Source organism: Eleutherodactylus coqui, chromosome 6, assembly GCF_035609145.1.
Source record: "Eleutherodactylus coqui strain aEleCoq1 chromosome 6, aEleCoq1.hap1, whole genome shotgun sequence".
NCBI lineage: Eukaryota > Metazoa > Chordata > Amphibia > Anura > Eleutherodactylidae > Eleutherodactylus > Eleutherodactylus coqui.
The window spans coordinates 8,047,473-8,062,813 of NC_089842.1; the positions used below are offsets into that span (position 1 = coordinate 8,047,473).

Below are 15,341 nucleotides of genomic sequence, written 5' to 3' on the forward strand. Positions count from 1 at the left end.
AACCGCTACAGTTTTTACTATATAATTAAAGGCTTGCTATATCTTAGTGCCAATTAGCAAGTGGCAGCAGCGCTGGAGGTTCATTGTATCGCAGGCTTCTTTATACCGTCGGAGTTTATCCTCCCAGAAAGGTTGTTTTTTTTTAATTGTAGATTTTGAATTTACATCCCATAATCCGACAAAGATGTAAATGTGGCTTCAGTTTGTGGACATCCGACAGGCATCACACTGAGTGGGAGCGCTCCACTGCAGCGGGCGGCACGACTGTGTATTGCGGGGGGCGGCACGACTGTGTATTGCGGGGGGCGGCACGACTGTGTATTGCGGGGGGCGGCACGACTGTGTATTGCGGGGGGCGGCACGACTGTGTATTGCGGGGGGCGGCACGACTGTATTGCGGGGGGCGGCACGACTGTGTATTGCGGGGGCGGCACGACTGTGTATTGCGGGGGGCGGCACGACTGTGTATTGCGGGGGGCGGCACGACTGTGTATTGCGGGGGCGGCACGACTGTGTATTGCGGGGGCAGCTTGCCTGCATGCTCTCGCACCCCGCTTCTCACAGTGCTGATGGCAATATGGGAAGTGGAACGAAGGGATAACCGCACTGGCCTTTGTTGCATCCATTGTACGTACATTTGTGTGCATGATGCTCCATGTTCGGACCCGGAGACCCGCAGTCAGGCTGAAACACACTTCTAATGTCCGTACGTAAAACAGATGCAACAAAAGACAGTTAGGTTAACGTCAAAGCGAGAGTGCCACCGCCAAGCTCCGCCCACAACGCACAGTCACTTGGCCTCGCCGCCTCCTTGTCCTTTCGCTTCATCCGCTGCCAATTAACTTGCGTTGTCATGGCACAGCGGTCGGGAATTGGTGGTCTATGGGCTTAGCCCGACAGCCTATCAACATCGCCAATAAGTGGTCACAATCTTTTGCATAGAGAGAAGCGCTTAGGCATCACATGACATCTTGTACCCGTCAGAAAGGTGTGAACCGGGCGTTAGAGTTGCAGTTCCTTACCTGTTACTGCCCCGCTCTGGCTCCTACAGGATGTGAAAGTGTAACTTGACCCATCTGACTTTGGCATCAGGAAGGCAGAGCGATCAGATCTACAGAGACACGGAGAGATTACGTCTAAGGGACAGTTCACACTAGTGTGTTTATTGCCGTCTCGCTGCTCCATTGTGGAAGCGGCTAAAAGGAAAGAAAATGGAAATGAAAAACGGAAGCAAAGAGAGATAGCCTTCCATTGACGGCCATGTAAAAGAAAAAAAAATGGAAAACTAGCATTCCATTTGGTTCATTTTTTTTGAAAAAGTGGAAATAAAGCGCGGCAGTTCGCACTTTTGTTTCAGTTTAAAAACAGAGATGGAGATGAAAATTGACAAACGCAGGTCTACGGGCCCGAGGACTGAAGCACTGCCTTTCCATTTAGTTGCTCCCACAATGGAACGTTATAGAATTCTGTGCCACCCAAACCAGTTTCATTCATTAGCCTGACGAAGGGGGCGATATCCTGAAAGCTCGCTGTAACATCATGTATTTTTGTTAGCCATTAAAAGGTCTCATATCTACAGGATTACTTGGTTTCTCAACTCGCCCTAATAGCACGCAGAATATAGTGCAGGTAGATCCTCACCTGTGGGGGTCTTTACTAAGAACCGAGTGACGCACATACTGCAGACACATATGGCGCCCGCTGACCACCCGAACAGAATGCGACATCGCCTGGAGGAGGTAGCTGCTTCGCCTGAAGGCTCCGAGGCGCGATGCTGAGCGATGGCACTGCATGTTGTCCCACACGGTCAGCAGATACTATCCGCACATAACGCCTGCAAACACAAAGGATTTACATCAGAAGCAAGCTAAAAGTGCATCACATTCCACCGCGCCACAAAACAGATACATCACCCGCCTTCACACCCGCCGCAAACAGTGCCATGCCGTGGATTTATAAATACACTCCGCCGCCCAGATTGTTCATATCTCCTCCCCGGTAATCCGCTGCGGGTAAACCTGGCGGTACATTGCAGGACTCCAGCGGGCTGCCGAAGGGAACTACAATACGCAGAGCCAACACTTATTCTACAGGGTTACTACAAAGGAAAACCTTCAACGACACGTAGACCCAAAGCCGTTACACTGGCATGCGTGGCGGCACAGAGGCGGGATGGACGTTTGTACGACCGCAGCTTTTCCTGACATCATCATCATCACATGAGCGCCTGCGGAGCAAGAGATGTCAGAACTATGGCCGTTTGTGCAAAGGGAAAAGTTCTGGGAGACCCTTGTAGTCGGGGAATGAGTGCATACATGAGGAGGCGCCCACACGGAATACCCGTGACTTACGGCTCGGTCACATCTGCGTTGGGATATCCATTTGAATTCCATCTGTCTGTTCTGTTTTTGGAGCAGAGAGACTGAATTCATATGGATTTAAGCTCTTGTGGTTTTTCCCTCCATTGATTTCAATGGGTTTTAAAAAATAAAATAAATAATTAATGCGGTCAGTTTGCTTCCGATCTGTTATGGTTCCAGGGAACAAATATTGTTGCAGACAGTTTTGATCCATTAAAAAAGACAGAACCTGCTGACACTGATGAGCGGCAAAAACCCCAAGATGACTCGTCTGTACATGATGGCCTCTTCCTTCTGGAGAAGACCCTGGCTTTGACGTATATTCCTAGTCATTGCTACAAGGCCTGTTTGGGAAGGTCTGACATTGTCTTGCAGGAATGCTGCCTTCCAATAGGTGGCGCTGTAGAGGTATTGTTCCATCAACCATTTGCATATTTCCCAGAGTAGCATGCATAGCCTTATGAGTCTCCTCCCACTTTCTAGGTGCTCTCCTCAATGAGAAACTATACTCTTCCCAAAAATAGAACCATAATGGAACGGAATCAAACTGAAGCAAGAAATGACTCTACCCACAAAGAGCAGAGGAGAAAAGAGATACAGCAAGAAATGACTACCCAAAAAGAACAGAGGAGAGGAGAAAGAGGTGCAGCAAGAAATGACTCTACCCACAAAGAACTGTGTAGAAAGCGCACAGAGTGCTCTTGGATGAAGAAAAAGAAGTGCCGTTGTGAAGAAGAGGAGGAGAGAGGTGGTTGTGGGGGATTCCCTATTGAGAGGAACAGAGGCCACTGTCTGCAGACCTGACATTACCTCACCAGAGGTCTGCTGTCTTCCAGATGCACAAATCAAAGATGTGTCTGATAGGCTGTCCAGACTCTTCAGTCTTACAGAACACTACCCATTCCTACTAATACATGTAGGGACAAATGACTGCAAAAAAGGACCTTGCAACTATCTGCAGAGACTTTGAAGACCTTGGAAAGAAGGTGAAGGAACTAGGAGCTCAGGTAGTCTTCTCATCCATTCTCCCAGGGGATGGCCATGGAATGAGGAGATGGAACCGGATTCTAGAGGTGAATACCTGGCTACGTTGATGGTGCCGTCAGCAAAGATTTGGATTTCTAGACCATGGAGTGAATTACCTATATGATGGATTGCTTGCTAGAGATGGGTTGCACCTTACAAAAACATTTGAGAACCTTGTTATTAGAAGTGGAAAGAAAGAACAAAGACAAAAAGTTCAGAAGGAAAGTAGAGGAGCGAGAGACCCCGATCACAAACTAACATGTTTTTACACAAATGCACAGAGCTGGGAAACAAACAAGGAGGATTGGAGCTCCGAACACAGGAAGAGAAATATGATGTCAGAGGCATCACAGAAACTTGGTGGAAGGATACACATGATTGGACACAAGGCTTGAAGGATACAACGTATTTATAAGAAACAGACCTAATAAAAGGGGAGGAGGAGTTGTGTTGTATGTTAGGAAAACATTCATCTCCACAGAGATTCAAGCTTCAGAGCGTGGAAGTTCTGTAGAAACTGTTTGGGTAAGAATACAAGGAGAGAACAACAGAAAGGACACCATTGTAGGCATTTACTATAGGCCGCCTGGACAAGCAGAAGATATGGAGGAACTCCTTCTACATCAGATGGCAAAGCTCTCATAAAAGCCCAACACAGTGATCATGGGAGATTTTACCCATCCAGACATTTGTTGGGAATCTCTCAGGTAAAAGTAATGGATCCAACAAACTCTTATCCGCTCTTGATGACAACTTTATCTTCCAGAAGGTAGAAGAGAAAACAAGGGGATCTGCTATCTTGGGCCTAATTCTTACCAACAGGGAGGGAATGGTTGGGGAAGTAAGGGTGGCTGGGACCTCAGGAGGCAGTGATCAGGATATCCTTGGATGGTGGATAAAAAGGGGAGGAAGACCTGAAAACTCAGACCTCAAGGTTGGATTTCAGAAACGCAGATTTCAATGATCTCAGAAAGAGGAAGAATCCAATGGCGGGATGTTCTTAAGGGCAGAAATGTCCAAGAAGGTTGGGAAATATTGTGAAATGAGATTCTCAAAGCACAATCGTTACCAATCCCTAAAAGAAGGAAGAATGGGAAGCATTTAAAGAGACCCGGATGGATGAACACAGAACTTGTACACATGTTAAAGAGAAAGAAAATATGTTTATCAAATGGAAAGAGGGGAGGAATATCTAAAGAAGAATATAATGGGGTCTGCAGAAACTGTAGGGCAAGTGTCAGAAAAGCTAAAGCTGATAATGAATTGAGGCTTGCAACAGAGGCCAATAGCAATAAAAAGGGATTTGGGGGTTCAAGAGCAAAAGAAAATTCAAAAGATGCTATTGGATGCTTACAGGATGAAAATGGTGAATTGGTTAAGAATGATGTTGAGAACGCCGAACTTTAAAATTCCTATTTTGTATCGGTTTTCTCTCAGAAAGTAGATGGAACATCAACTGATCTTCCCTGCGCTATTGGGGGAATAAAAGAATTTAGGCTATCTATAAGCAGAGAAATGGTGAATGAACACTTAGCTAACTTAAATGAATTCAAGTCTCAAGGTCCTTGATAAATTACATTCTAGGGTACTAAAGGAAGCAGCGGAGGTAATTGCTGAACCACTCGCCATAATCTTTGAAAATTCATGGAGAACAGGAGGTCTCAGAAAACGGGGAAAACTTGGATAAAAATGGAGCAATTACCCAGAGCCAGCAGGGGTTTGTAACAAACAAGTCAAGCCAGACGAATCTAATTTCCTTCTATGACAGAATCACTGACTGGGTTGATCAGGGAAATGCGTTGGATATAGTATATCTTGACTTTAGTAAAGCATTTACCAAAGTATCTCATACCATACTTACTGAAAAAACGAGCAAATATGGGATTGACAAGGCAACTGTTAGGTGGATTCACAACTGGCTGAGTGATCGTACTCAAAGAGGGGTCATAAATGGCCGCACATCCAAGTGTAAGAACGTATCACGTGGGGTACCACAAGGCTCTGTTCTAATCAAATTTGCCGATGACACAAAGGAGGGATAGCTAACACTAGGGAAGAGAGAAAGAGTATTCAAAAAGATCTAGAAAAGCTTGGACAGTGGGCAGCGACTAATAGGATGGTATTTAACAAGGAGAAATGCAAAGTTCTCCATCTGGGCAAGAAAAATGAAAAAAGCACATACAGAATGGGAGGAAATGGGCTAAGCAGCAGCACATGTGAAAAAGACTTGGGTATACTAATAGATCATAGACTGAACATGAGTCAACAATGTGATGCAGCAGCCAAAAAGGCAAACACAATTCTGGGATGTATTCAGAGAAGCATAGAGTCTAGATCACATGAGGTCATTATCCCCCTCTGCTCTTCCTTATAAGGGCTCCCACACACTTGCGTTTTTTAATGCTGCGTTTTTTTTAATGCGTATGTCAATGGGACTTTCGAATGTTAAAAACGCATTGCAAGTTTGTGCTTTGCAATTTTTGTGCGATGCGTTTCTAACATTAGAAAGTCCCATTGACATTTGCACAAAAAAAACCCGCAAGTGTGTGGGAGCCCTTAGTCAGACTTCATCTGGAATACTGGGTCCCGTTCTGGGCACCCCACTTTAAAAAGGACATAGACAAACTGGAGCAAGTTCAGAGAAGAGTTACCAAGATGGTGAGCGGTCTGCAAATCATGTCCTATGAGGAACGGTTAAAGGATCTGGGAATGTTTAGCAGAAGAGAAGGCTGAGAGGAGAGTTAATAGCGGTCTACAAATATCTGAAGGGCTGTCACAGTGCAGAGGGATCAGCCCTATTCTCATCTGCACAAGGAAAGACTAGAAGCAATGGGATGAAACTGAAAGGGAGGAGACACAGATTAGATATTAGACAGTGAGGGGGATCAATGAGTGGAACAGGTTACCACGGGAGGTGGGGAGTTCTCCTTCAATGGAAGTGTTCAAATGAAGGCTGGACAGACATCTGTCTGGGATGATTTAGTGATCCTGCACCAAGCAGGGGGTTGGAGCCGATGACCCTGGAGGACCCGATGATACCATTCTATGATTCTATGAAGCATTCTATTATTTTATTTTTAAACCCATTGAAAACAACAGAAGAAAACAAAAACCCAAACGCCCAATTCACTTTGAAATTTTTTTTTCTGCTCCAAAAATATAACAGGTGGACGGAATCCATGTTCATTTGCATGTGGGAGACAAAGACGCACAAAATAAAATGGCTTATTTGTTCCAGAGGTGTCCTTTTTCCAGCAGAATTATGCAGTTCTTCATGAAACTCCTTGTGTATTGCGCACGTTTGTGTACTCCCCACTGACGTCTATGGGGACCTTTGGTGCGCAAATATACAGAAAAATAGACTGTTTTGGGTTTTTTTGCGCGGCCAAACTGCATATTACACACGTAAATTTGTCAGTGAGAATCCGGCCATAATCACATTGCACTGTGCCATAAAACAGATACTACATCACCCACCTTCACACCCGCCGTATATTACAGTCATGGGGGCGTGGGGTTTATATGGCGTGGAATCAGGGATCGATCCCGCTCTGTACATGGCGAGTGCTGGCTCAGTGTGAACACTGATCACGGCTGTCAACCCCTTGAATGCCCCAAATGACATTCGGGGGTCCAGAACGGTCCCTTCTAATGAGATCGCAAGGTGCCGTTTGTTTGCCATGGCATTATGGGACCTTCTGAAGGCTCCTAACACTGCCATGACTGATGGCCTATCAAGAGATGCCTGTGGCATGGCTTAATAGACTAATTGTCAGTAAACGGTATACTGCAATATTATTGTATTGCATTATATTCTATGAGTGACCAAACAAATCACAAGTTCAAGTGCACAATGGGGACTTAAAGAAAACTGGAAAAAGGAGATTAAAAATGTTATTATTAACCCGTTTAGGACCAGCCACGTTTACGGTGGCTGGTCCTGGGCTTAGAGCACCGCCGATAGTAAAAATACGGCGGTGCTTTAAGTCTCCTGACTCTGCTATCAGTCAGGGGCAGGAACGGGTTATCAGCTGTTAGTGACAGCTGATAACCGGGAGCAGAAGGCAGGAGGGGTTTTTAACCCTTCCTGCTTTCTGCTTCCCCGATATACAGTGCTGAGCACTGTATGGGGAAAGTGAAAGTATGATGCACTTTCACTACGGGAGCCTCGGGGGGGGGGGGGGGGGGGTTGGGGGGGGGGGGTCATGTGACCTCCTGGGATTCCCTGCTACTGCAGAGCTGGAGGGTCAGACTAGACCCTGGCAGCTCTGCAGGTGACTAATGTCACCACAGGGGTTGCTTTCCCCTGTAACTAGGGCTCCTATGGACGCCCCTGTTATAGTGGGAAAGTGTCAAATAAGGAAAAAAAAATATGTGAATGTCCCCCAGAGGTCTTATATGGCGTCATGGGGGACACAGATAGTAAAAAAAAACACAATTACATAAATAAGTAAAACAAAATAAAACAACACTACATACATAAGAAAGAGAATAACACAAAGCAGACGCCAACAAAAACCGTCGCTGTATGCGCCCTGTAAACCAAAGCCATACATACTATATATCAAAACGTCCGAAACAAATAGAGGAACCTATTCCCATACTTTATTTTAGTGTAAATATAAAAATAATTTTAAAAAAAATTATAAATGTTTTTAAAAAATCATTTTTTTTTAGCTTTTTCCCCCCAATAAAACTAAAAAACGGAAAAAAAAGTCAGTGAAAAAGATATAAAAAAATAGTCCTATATGTCACAGGGGAAAAAAAACGCAACAAAAATAATTTTGGTAGCTAAAGGAAAAAAAATAGAGCAGTAAAACCAACACATGGGTAAAATCCCTAAAAAGTGTCTGGTCCTTAAGGTACAAAACAGCCTGGTCCTTAAGGGGTTAAAGAATAAATCATCATACAAGTTTAAAACAAAAAACCTTTTCCCATATTTATAATAAAAAACCGAATAAAAAATATCCAGAAACGTATTTGGTATATCTGTGTCAGTAAAAGTCTGCTTTATCCAAATAAAACACATTATTTATCCCGCACAGTGAGCATCGTCAGAGAAAAATACACAACGTCAGAATTGCGCTCTTTGTTCTCTCCATCTCGAAGAAAAAAGTGCAATAAAAAGCAATAAGAAGCAATCAAAACATCATATGAACTACAAAATGTTACTAATAAAAACTACAGGACGCGCCGCAAATAACCAGCCCTATTTTAATGGGGAAAAAAACCTCAGAAGATGGCAGCAGAAAATCATTTTATTTTTCCTAAAGATAGACAGTGACATAAATTTTTTTAAAAGTTTTAGTTTTTTGAGATTGGGGAGCAAAGAACAGAAATTAAAAAAAATTTAAAAAAGGGTCATTAAGGGGTTAAATACATACTGAAAAACACATGAATATTTTAGCTACATCAAGAATACTTTTGAAAGCGTCGGTTTCTTTCCTAGTAACCCGGCATTGCAACTTTCTGCACCTTCAGCTCTTTCTCGCTTCTCCGCCCTGCACTTACACGGATAACCAACCCAGGGCGTGACTGGAAACATACGTGTAATAATCCTGTATGCCAAAACCAGCGCAACAAGTTCCACCGAGCCGACCTGCGACTCCGTGCCGGAATAAACGTAGCCCCACGAGAGGAGATGAAGAACACATCAAGTTCTGGAGCTGTTACATTGTATCCGAGGCGTCTGTCAGATGATACACTGTATACCTTAGAAGCAGAAACCAAGAAGTGGCAACATCACGCATAATACATTTACTATCAGAGGTGTACAGGCCTGTAATAATCCTCTAACCACATTAATGATGCAAGGCTCTTGGGATATAATCTGATCAAATCATATTGGCCCATCTACCAACGTCCGGGCGACCGAGCGTTCAGATGGGTCCTAATGCTAATACCAGGTGGTTTGATCTTAACCTGGGAAAGATGGGTACCTACTAGAGATGAGCGAGCGTACTCGGAAAAGCACTACTCGCTCGAGTAATTGGCTTTATCCGAGTATCGCTGTGCTCGTCCCTGAAGATTCGGATGCCGCTGCGGCTGACAGGTGAGTCGCAGCGGGGAGCAGGGGAGAGCGGGTGGGAGAGAGGGAGAGAAAGATCTCCCCTCCGTTCCTCCCCGCTCTCCCCTGCAGCTCCCCGCTCCGTGCCGGCACCCGAATCTTCAGGGACGAGCACAGCGATACTCGGATAAAGCAAATTACTCGAGCGAGTAGTGCTTTTCCGAGTACGCTCGCTCATCTCTAGTACCTACCTCTCAGAATGCTCCTCTCTTGGGACTAAGCCTACAAATAAGACCAGGGAGGGTAGGATACCATTTATATGAAAGCTTGGTAGATGGGCCAATATGATTTGATCAGATTATATCCCAAGAGCCTTGCATTAGTAACGTGGTTAGAGGATTATTACAGGCCTGTACACCTCTGATAGTAAATGGATTATGAGTGCTGTTGCCACTTCTTGGTTTCTGCTTCTATTGTATGTTGCAGCCGTGGTTTGACTATTGGGAAGTGCTGACCTATTTAGCCTTGTCTTGATACACTGTATACCTCTGCTGAAGGCATCCTTCAGGCGTGCCGCAGTCTACATACATGTCCGGCGCACGGAGAACCTCCTGGATTTACCGAATGAATGAAACACTACAGATTTTTTCCTGCCAGATTTTGAAAATCCGCAGTGTTTACAGCAGCAGTAAAGTAACTAAACTCCACGCGCCGCGCAAAAAAAAAAAAAATGAAACCAGCAGCCAAATAAATCAATTTGCAGCTGAAAACCTGTAAAGCTAGTCCTTAAAGCGTGTTCACGCCTCGCCGAAATGCTGTGGATTTTGGAAATGGCTGAGGATGTTGCAGCGCAAGGAATGCGGACGGCACGTCAAGAAATCTAATCCGCGGCTTCGGAAAAACATCTGCAGTATAAGCCAACCTGCGTTGTGGATTTTACACCTGCAGCAATTCAATGTAAGCGCTTCGACAGACGAACGTTTGCGCAAATACATTCACAGCAGCGGAGATTTGCTTCAACCAATCCACAATTTTCACGGGTAAAACCCACAGCGGCTGTGGCGCATTTTCCTACGAACTATCTGTGCGGAAATCTGCTCTCCAAATCCACAACTACGGCTTCGGATTTCCTGCGGATGTTGGCCTCTCCATTAAAGTTCGCTGCAAAAAACCCGCCGCTAAAATGGACATGCTGAAAATTCTAATTCCGCCTCACAAGTCACCGATTTAGCGTGGATTTGTTCCGCAGCGTGCGAATGAGATTTTGAAAATTTCAGACACATTACTGCTGCTGTAAATGCTGCAGGTCTTCTGTGCGCAAAATGTGCGCTAACTCCGCCCCATGTGAACGCGGCCTTCCATCGTGTTTCCACCCCAAAAATCAGCACCAAAATCTTTATGAAATTTCCGTAACAAATGGGGGCGAGGATCTGAGAATCCGCAACACGACCCGAATCCGCAGGGGAACTTTTCTGCTGTTAGTGAATGCAGATTGTAGAATTTGCTGTGCGTGAAGGTGAAGAACGCGTCCGGCAGAACCTCTTGTGTTTTTCTCCGCACAGTTTATTGCAGAATTCCATCTTCCGTTAGAAACCCGCAGCAATAATTCCACAAGACGTCCTTAAGTCTGCAGCAGCTTCTCCGCTGTGGAATTTAATTGTGCGTTTTCTAAGTAAAATGGGCGGATGTTAACAGATGCGGAATTCCATAGGAACGACACTGCGCTGCAGAAAGGTCCGCGCAGACTAGTCCCACCCCGTGTAAAGGGTCCCTTGTTTCTCGGGACACTTGCAGCACATTCTCCCCGCAGTCTACTCACACGAAGGTCCTCGGAGACGCCACACGCTGCAGTGGTTTCCTCCTCAGTCCAAAAAGGGGAAACCGCTCCAACGGAGCCGGCGGATGCAGATATAAATATGTAACGATAATTAACCCACTCATCACCTTGCTCACCGCCAGCCGCTCTCCTCATAGTCGGATTCTTCTGATGAGACAACATATTTTAGCTGCATCTTGGCTTTCACAAGGAGGTGGAGCTGGACACGTCCCAAGACGGAGCGAGTGACTCACGTGGCACCGCAGCTGCCAAACTACTAAGTGCTTCCCATTGATCACAGTGCTGCTCCACACAAGATAGGCTGGTGTCACACAGCCGCCAGCGATGTGCTCCTCACTGTGTGGGCTTCGGTCAACGCTGACCATCAGGTGCCCACTACATGGTAGGTCCATCACAGCAGAATGACCTACCTGTGGATTGGCGCTGTGTCTGCACAAACGAACGCACTGAGTCTCCTGCACAAGTTTACAACGGGGACCCTCAAGTTGCCTCGCGTGTGCAATTATTATGACCCCTGTCTGACATCGGCTGCACATGTATGGAAGGTGGCTCAGGGGCTGCACACATGCTGGCTGTGTTATACAGACGACATCCACCTGCAGCAGCCAAGATCGGAACTAACTCAGATCCCGGCCATTCAACGCCTTAGATGCCGCAGTCAATGCTGATTAAGGCACTTAAGTGGTTGGACGGAGAGGACTCCCCCTGTCACCCAATCAGCCCTCCACGAGGCGAGTTGTCGTAGCAGCGAGTGCAGACGATATCACATCCGAAATCTGACCTGAGACCATATTTACACGTCCAGTAGGATATTGGTCTGAGAATTTTGCAGATATCACACCTGTAAACCACTGATCCGCGGCGGCGAGCGAAGAATCCGTGTTGTGCAAATAGTAAAAAAAAACTAATGAAATCACATTGCATTCGCATGAAACGCACATTTAGGCCTCATGTCGCCCGCGCGGAAGGTCCGCAAATCAAGCTGCCCATAGGGATACACGGGCCGTACGCAAATGCATTAAAGCATGCAGATGTGATTGGAGTCAATAGAAGCCATCCGATCTGCGGCCCGCCTGCAGCTGACCCTGCGGACGAGCCGTGGATCCCGCGGGAAAGCAGGTGTTTGAAAAAAGAAGCCTCCTACTGCACATGTGCAACGGCCGGCGCGCCCGCACACATCCGCCGCGAGGAAGAAAAAAGATCTGGTCAGGACGCAGCAGACCCACATGGCATCCGCACGGATAAAACAGCGTTCTCAGCTGCGTGCAGGATGGGATTCCGCTATGGGCTCCCGCATGCAGAGTCCGCCCGCCCGTGGATACGAGGCCGTACATGCCATTTTTATATACCCATAGAAACTAATGGGCGAGTCTAATAGAAGAGCCCGAGGGCTGAAACAGACTAACAGGTTGGCACAGGTTCTCGAGCGTGTAAAAATCATGGCCTTAGTCAGACCTCATCTGGAATACTGGGTCCAGTTCTGGGCACCCCACTTTATAAAAGACATAGACAAACTGGAGCAAGTTCAGAGATGAGTTACCAAGATGGTGAGTGGTCTGCAAATCATGTCCTATGAGGAACGGGTAAAGGATCTGGGAATGTTTAGCAGAAGAGAAGGCTGAGAGGAGACTTAATAGCGGTCTACAAATATCTGAAGGGCTGTCACAGTGCAGGGGGTCAGCCCTATTCTCATCTGTACAAGGAAAGACTAGAAGCAATGGGATGAAACTGAAAGGGAGGAGACACAGATTAGATATTAGACAGTGGGGGGGATAAATGAGTGGAACAGGTTGCCACAGGAGGTGGTGAGTTCTCCTTCAATGGAAGTGTTCAGAGGCTGGACAAATATCTGTCTGGGATGATTTAGTGATCCTGCACTGAGCAGGGGGTTGGACCCGATGACCCTGGAGGTCCCGATGACCCTGGAGGTCCCTTCCACCTCTACCGTTCTGTGATTCTATACCGTGACAAAGCGAAGCCATTGATTTCACCAGCGTGTTTCTCATGCACAATTCCTAGGAGCTGCTCAAATGTTGTGTGTTACGTAGTAAGCTGCCATTGAAGTCTCGGCGCGTGTATTTACGTATTCGTTCGTCTCTTTAACCCCCAAGGACACCTTCACATGGGGGGGGGGGTGACCTGCAGCAAAATCCACAGATCTTTGTGCGGATTGATGTAGATTTTCCACCCGCCTGAGTATTCCGCAGCGCCCTGCGCATATTCTGTCCTGTGCGAGCGGGTGAGACAATACACCGCAATACCTTGTTTAAGGAGTCTTCCCATCTTGGCTTTTCACAGCCGATTTCACTCTTTTCACCATAGTCAGCTGCGGGAAATCAGCGCCATTTCTGCTACTCCTGAGCGCCCCCTTCAGGCCTCGTTTACACAGTATGCAGGTTTCCTCCGCATTCCCCGTGTATTTGCGCCGGCCCGTTCACTTCAGTGGGGTATTGCAGTGCGTGATTCGCCCCAACGTAGCGCTCGCTGCGCAATTGTTCATACGATCAAACATCACATGAAAAAATACGTACGGTACATGTGAACAAACGCACTGAGATCAATGCGCGCTATTCACTGCGTTATACGCTACGCAAATGTGCGAATGAGCCCATCCACTGCGGCCATACGGTTACAGCAATACCGCACTAAGCGCTTGTTTACGCCGCACATTGGCGCAGTTTATTCGCACGCTTCTAATACGCAGTGAAAAGAACCCGTTGGTTTTATTGGGCTCATTCTGATCTGTTTATTTTTTCACACGTTGTTCGATTGCGTGAAAACATCCGCAGCGCCATCTTGGTGCGTCACCCAGCGGCCACTGAAGTGACGGGGCTGGCGCAGATACGTAATAAACCCGGGTCCTCGCTGCGGGATCGCACGGCATATCCACCGCCCTTCTGCAAACATACATTGTACTCACACGAACAAAAACACGCGGGAGCAGCCGAACCCTGCGCCAAATACAAGATTTACAAGACGGAATATTGTAACAAAACGCAGTGTGACCGCGGCCTAAAGACGCGGTGCGCTCACGCCGGCGCCCGCAGCTGCGCCCCATTCCCATCGCTGGCTCTGCTGGCACCAAGCGGACCCGCTGACTAGAAAAGCGTCGGTCCGTCTTCCGTTTTTCCCGCACGCGGCGCTCGTCCCTCCAGGATTTTATGCTGACTCTGCGCTCTGAATGGAACCTCCGATGCAAACGCATCTAATGTGGCATTTTACCGCGAACGCTGTGAAAATAAAACAGCGGCAGAATCACATTTTTTCCCGTTTCAACTTAAACATTTTTGAAAATATCTCTTAAACACAAATAATCCGCCCAGAAAACCGTACAGAACCGCGAGGAGGAAAAGCAACAAAACCAGCGGGGACGTGAAGGGGTTAAGTGTCTATCTGGAAGGTGGCGCGTCCTAATAGCGGACATCTGTGTGGCCCCTCCACAAGTAGAGGACAGAGCGCCAGATAGCGGCGGGCACCGTGACCTTCACAGATGCAGCAGAGCCCAACTGCAAAACAAAAAGTACTGCCAAATAACAGCCTCCACTCTACTACACCTCACGGCTCTGCTACACCTCACGGCTCTGCTACACCTCACGGCTCTGCTACACCTCACGGCTCTGCTACACCTGACTACCTGTCAGGCAACTGGTGGAAGCACAAAACCCAGCAAGGAGCAGTCGTGAGGAGAAAGTGCCGGCCGCAGAGGAGCTCCAGCCTCCCGGACAGAAGTTATATATTTACCAGACCTACCTGACCTCCTCCTCCTCCCCGCCGAGCCGCCACGCACTCCTCTCTGCTGCTCCAATCACTTCCCGATGCGCGCCGCCCGGACAAATCTGCAGGTTGGCGGCCGCAGCGGAGAGCGGGAGTGACGCGGGCGGGCGGGGAGCTGAGAAACAGCCGGCCGGGCGCGCTAAAGAAGAGGAAATGAGGGAGGTGAATGTCTGACAGCATGACAGCCTGGCGGCTGTGAGGACTGAGAGGACTGTCACCCCTTCTGGACCCCTCAGTGACCGGCCTACTTCATGCCTCAGGCCGGCTTTACAGGGAGCCCAAAAATACAAGAAATAAAACATGTTTTATTATTCGACGTAATTGTGCAGAAAAAAGA

At 47.1% G+C, this 15,341-nt stretch overlaps 1 protein-coding gene across 4 annotated transcripts in view; it reads right to left on the reverse strand.

The window, feature by feature from the left end:
- The window catches only part of NLRX1 (NLR family member X1), a 47,555-nt gene extending 32,460 nt beyond the window's left edge, over nt 1-15,095 (reverse strand). Inside the window, exons 1-3 of one of the 4 annotated variants that reach the window (XM_066606117.1) lie at nt 14,981-15,095; nt 1,642-1,834; nt 1,023-1,111 (exon numbers count right to left, since the gene is read on the reverse strand). In XM_066606117.1, the coding sequence (XP_066462214.1) occupies nt 1,023-1,111; nt 1,642-1,793 (241 nt within the window). In that variant the 5' untranslated portion in view covers nt 1,794-1,834; nt 14,981-15,095. The other 3 variants (XM_066606119.1, XM_066606116.1, XM_066606120.1) reach the window with 3 other exon arrangements.
- Between the last annotated feature and the right edge of the window lie 246 nt (nt 15,096-15,341).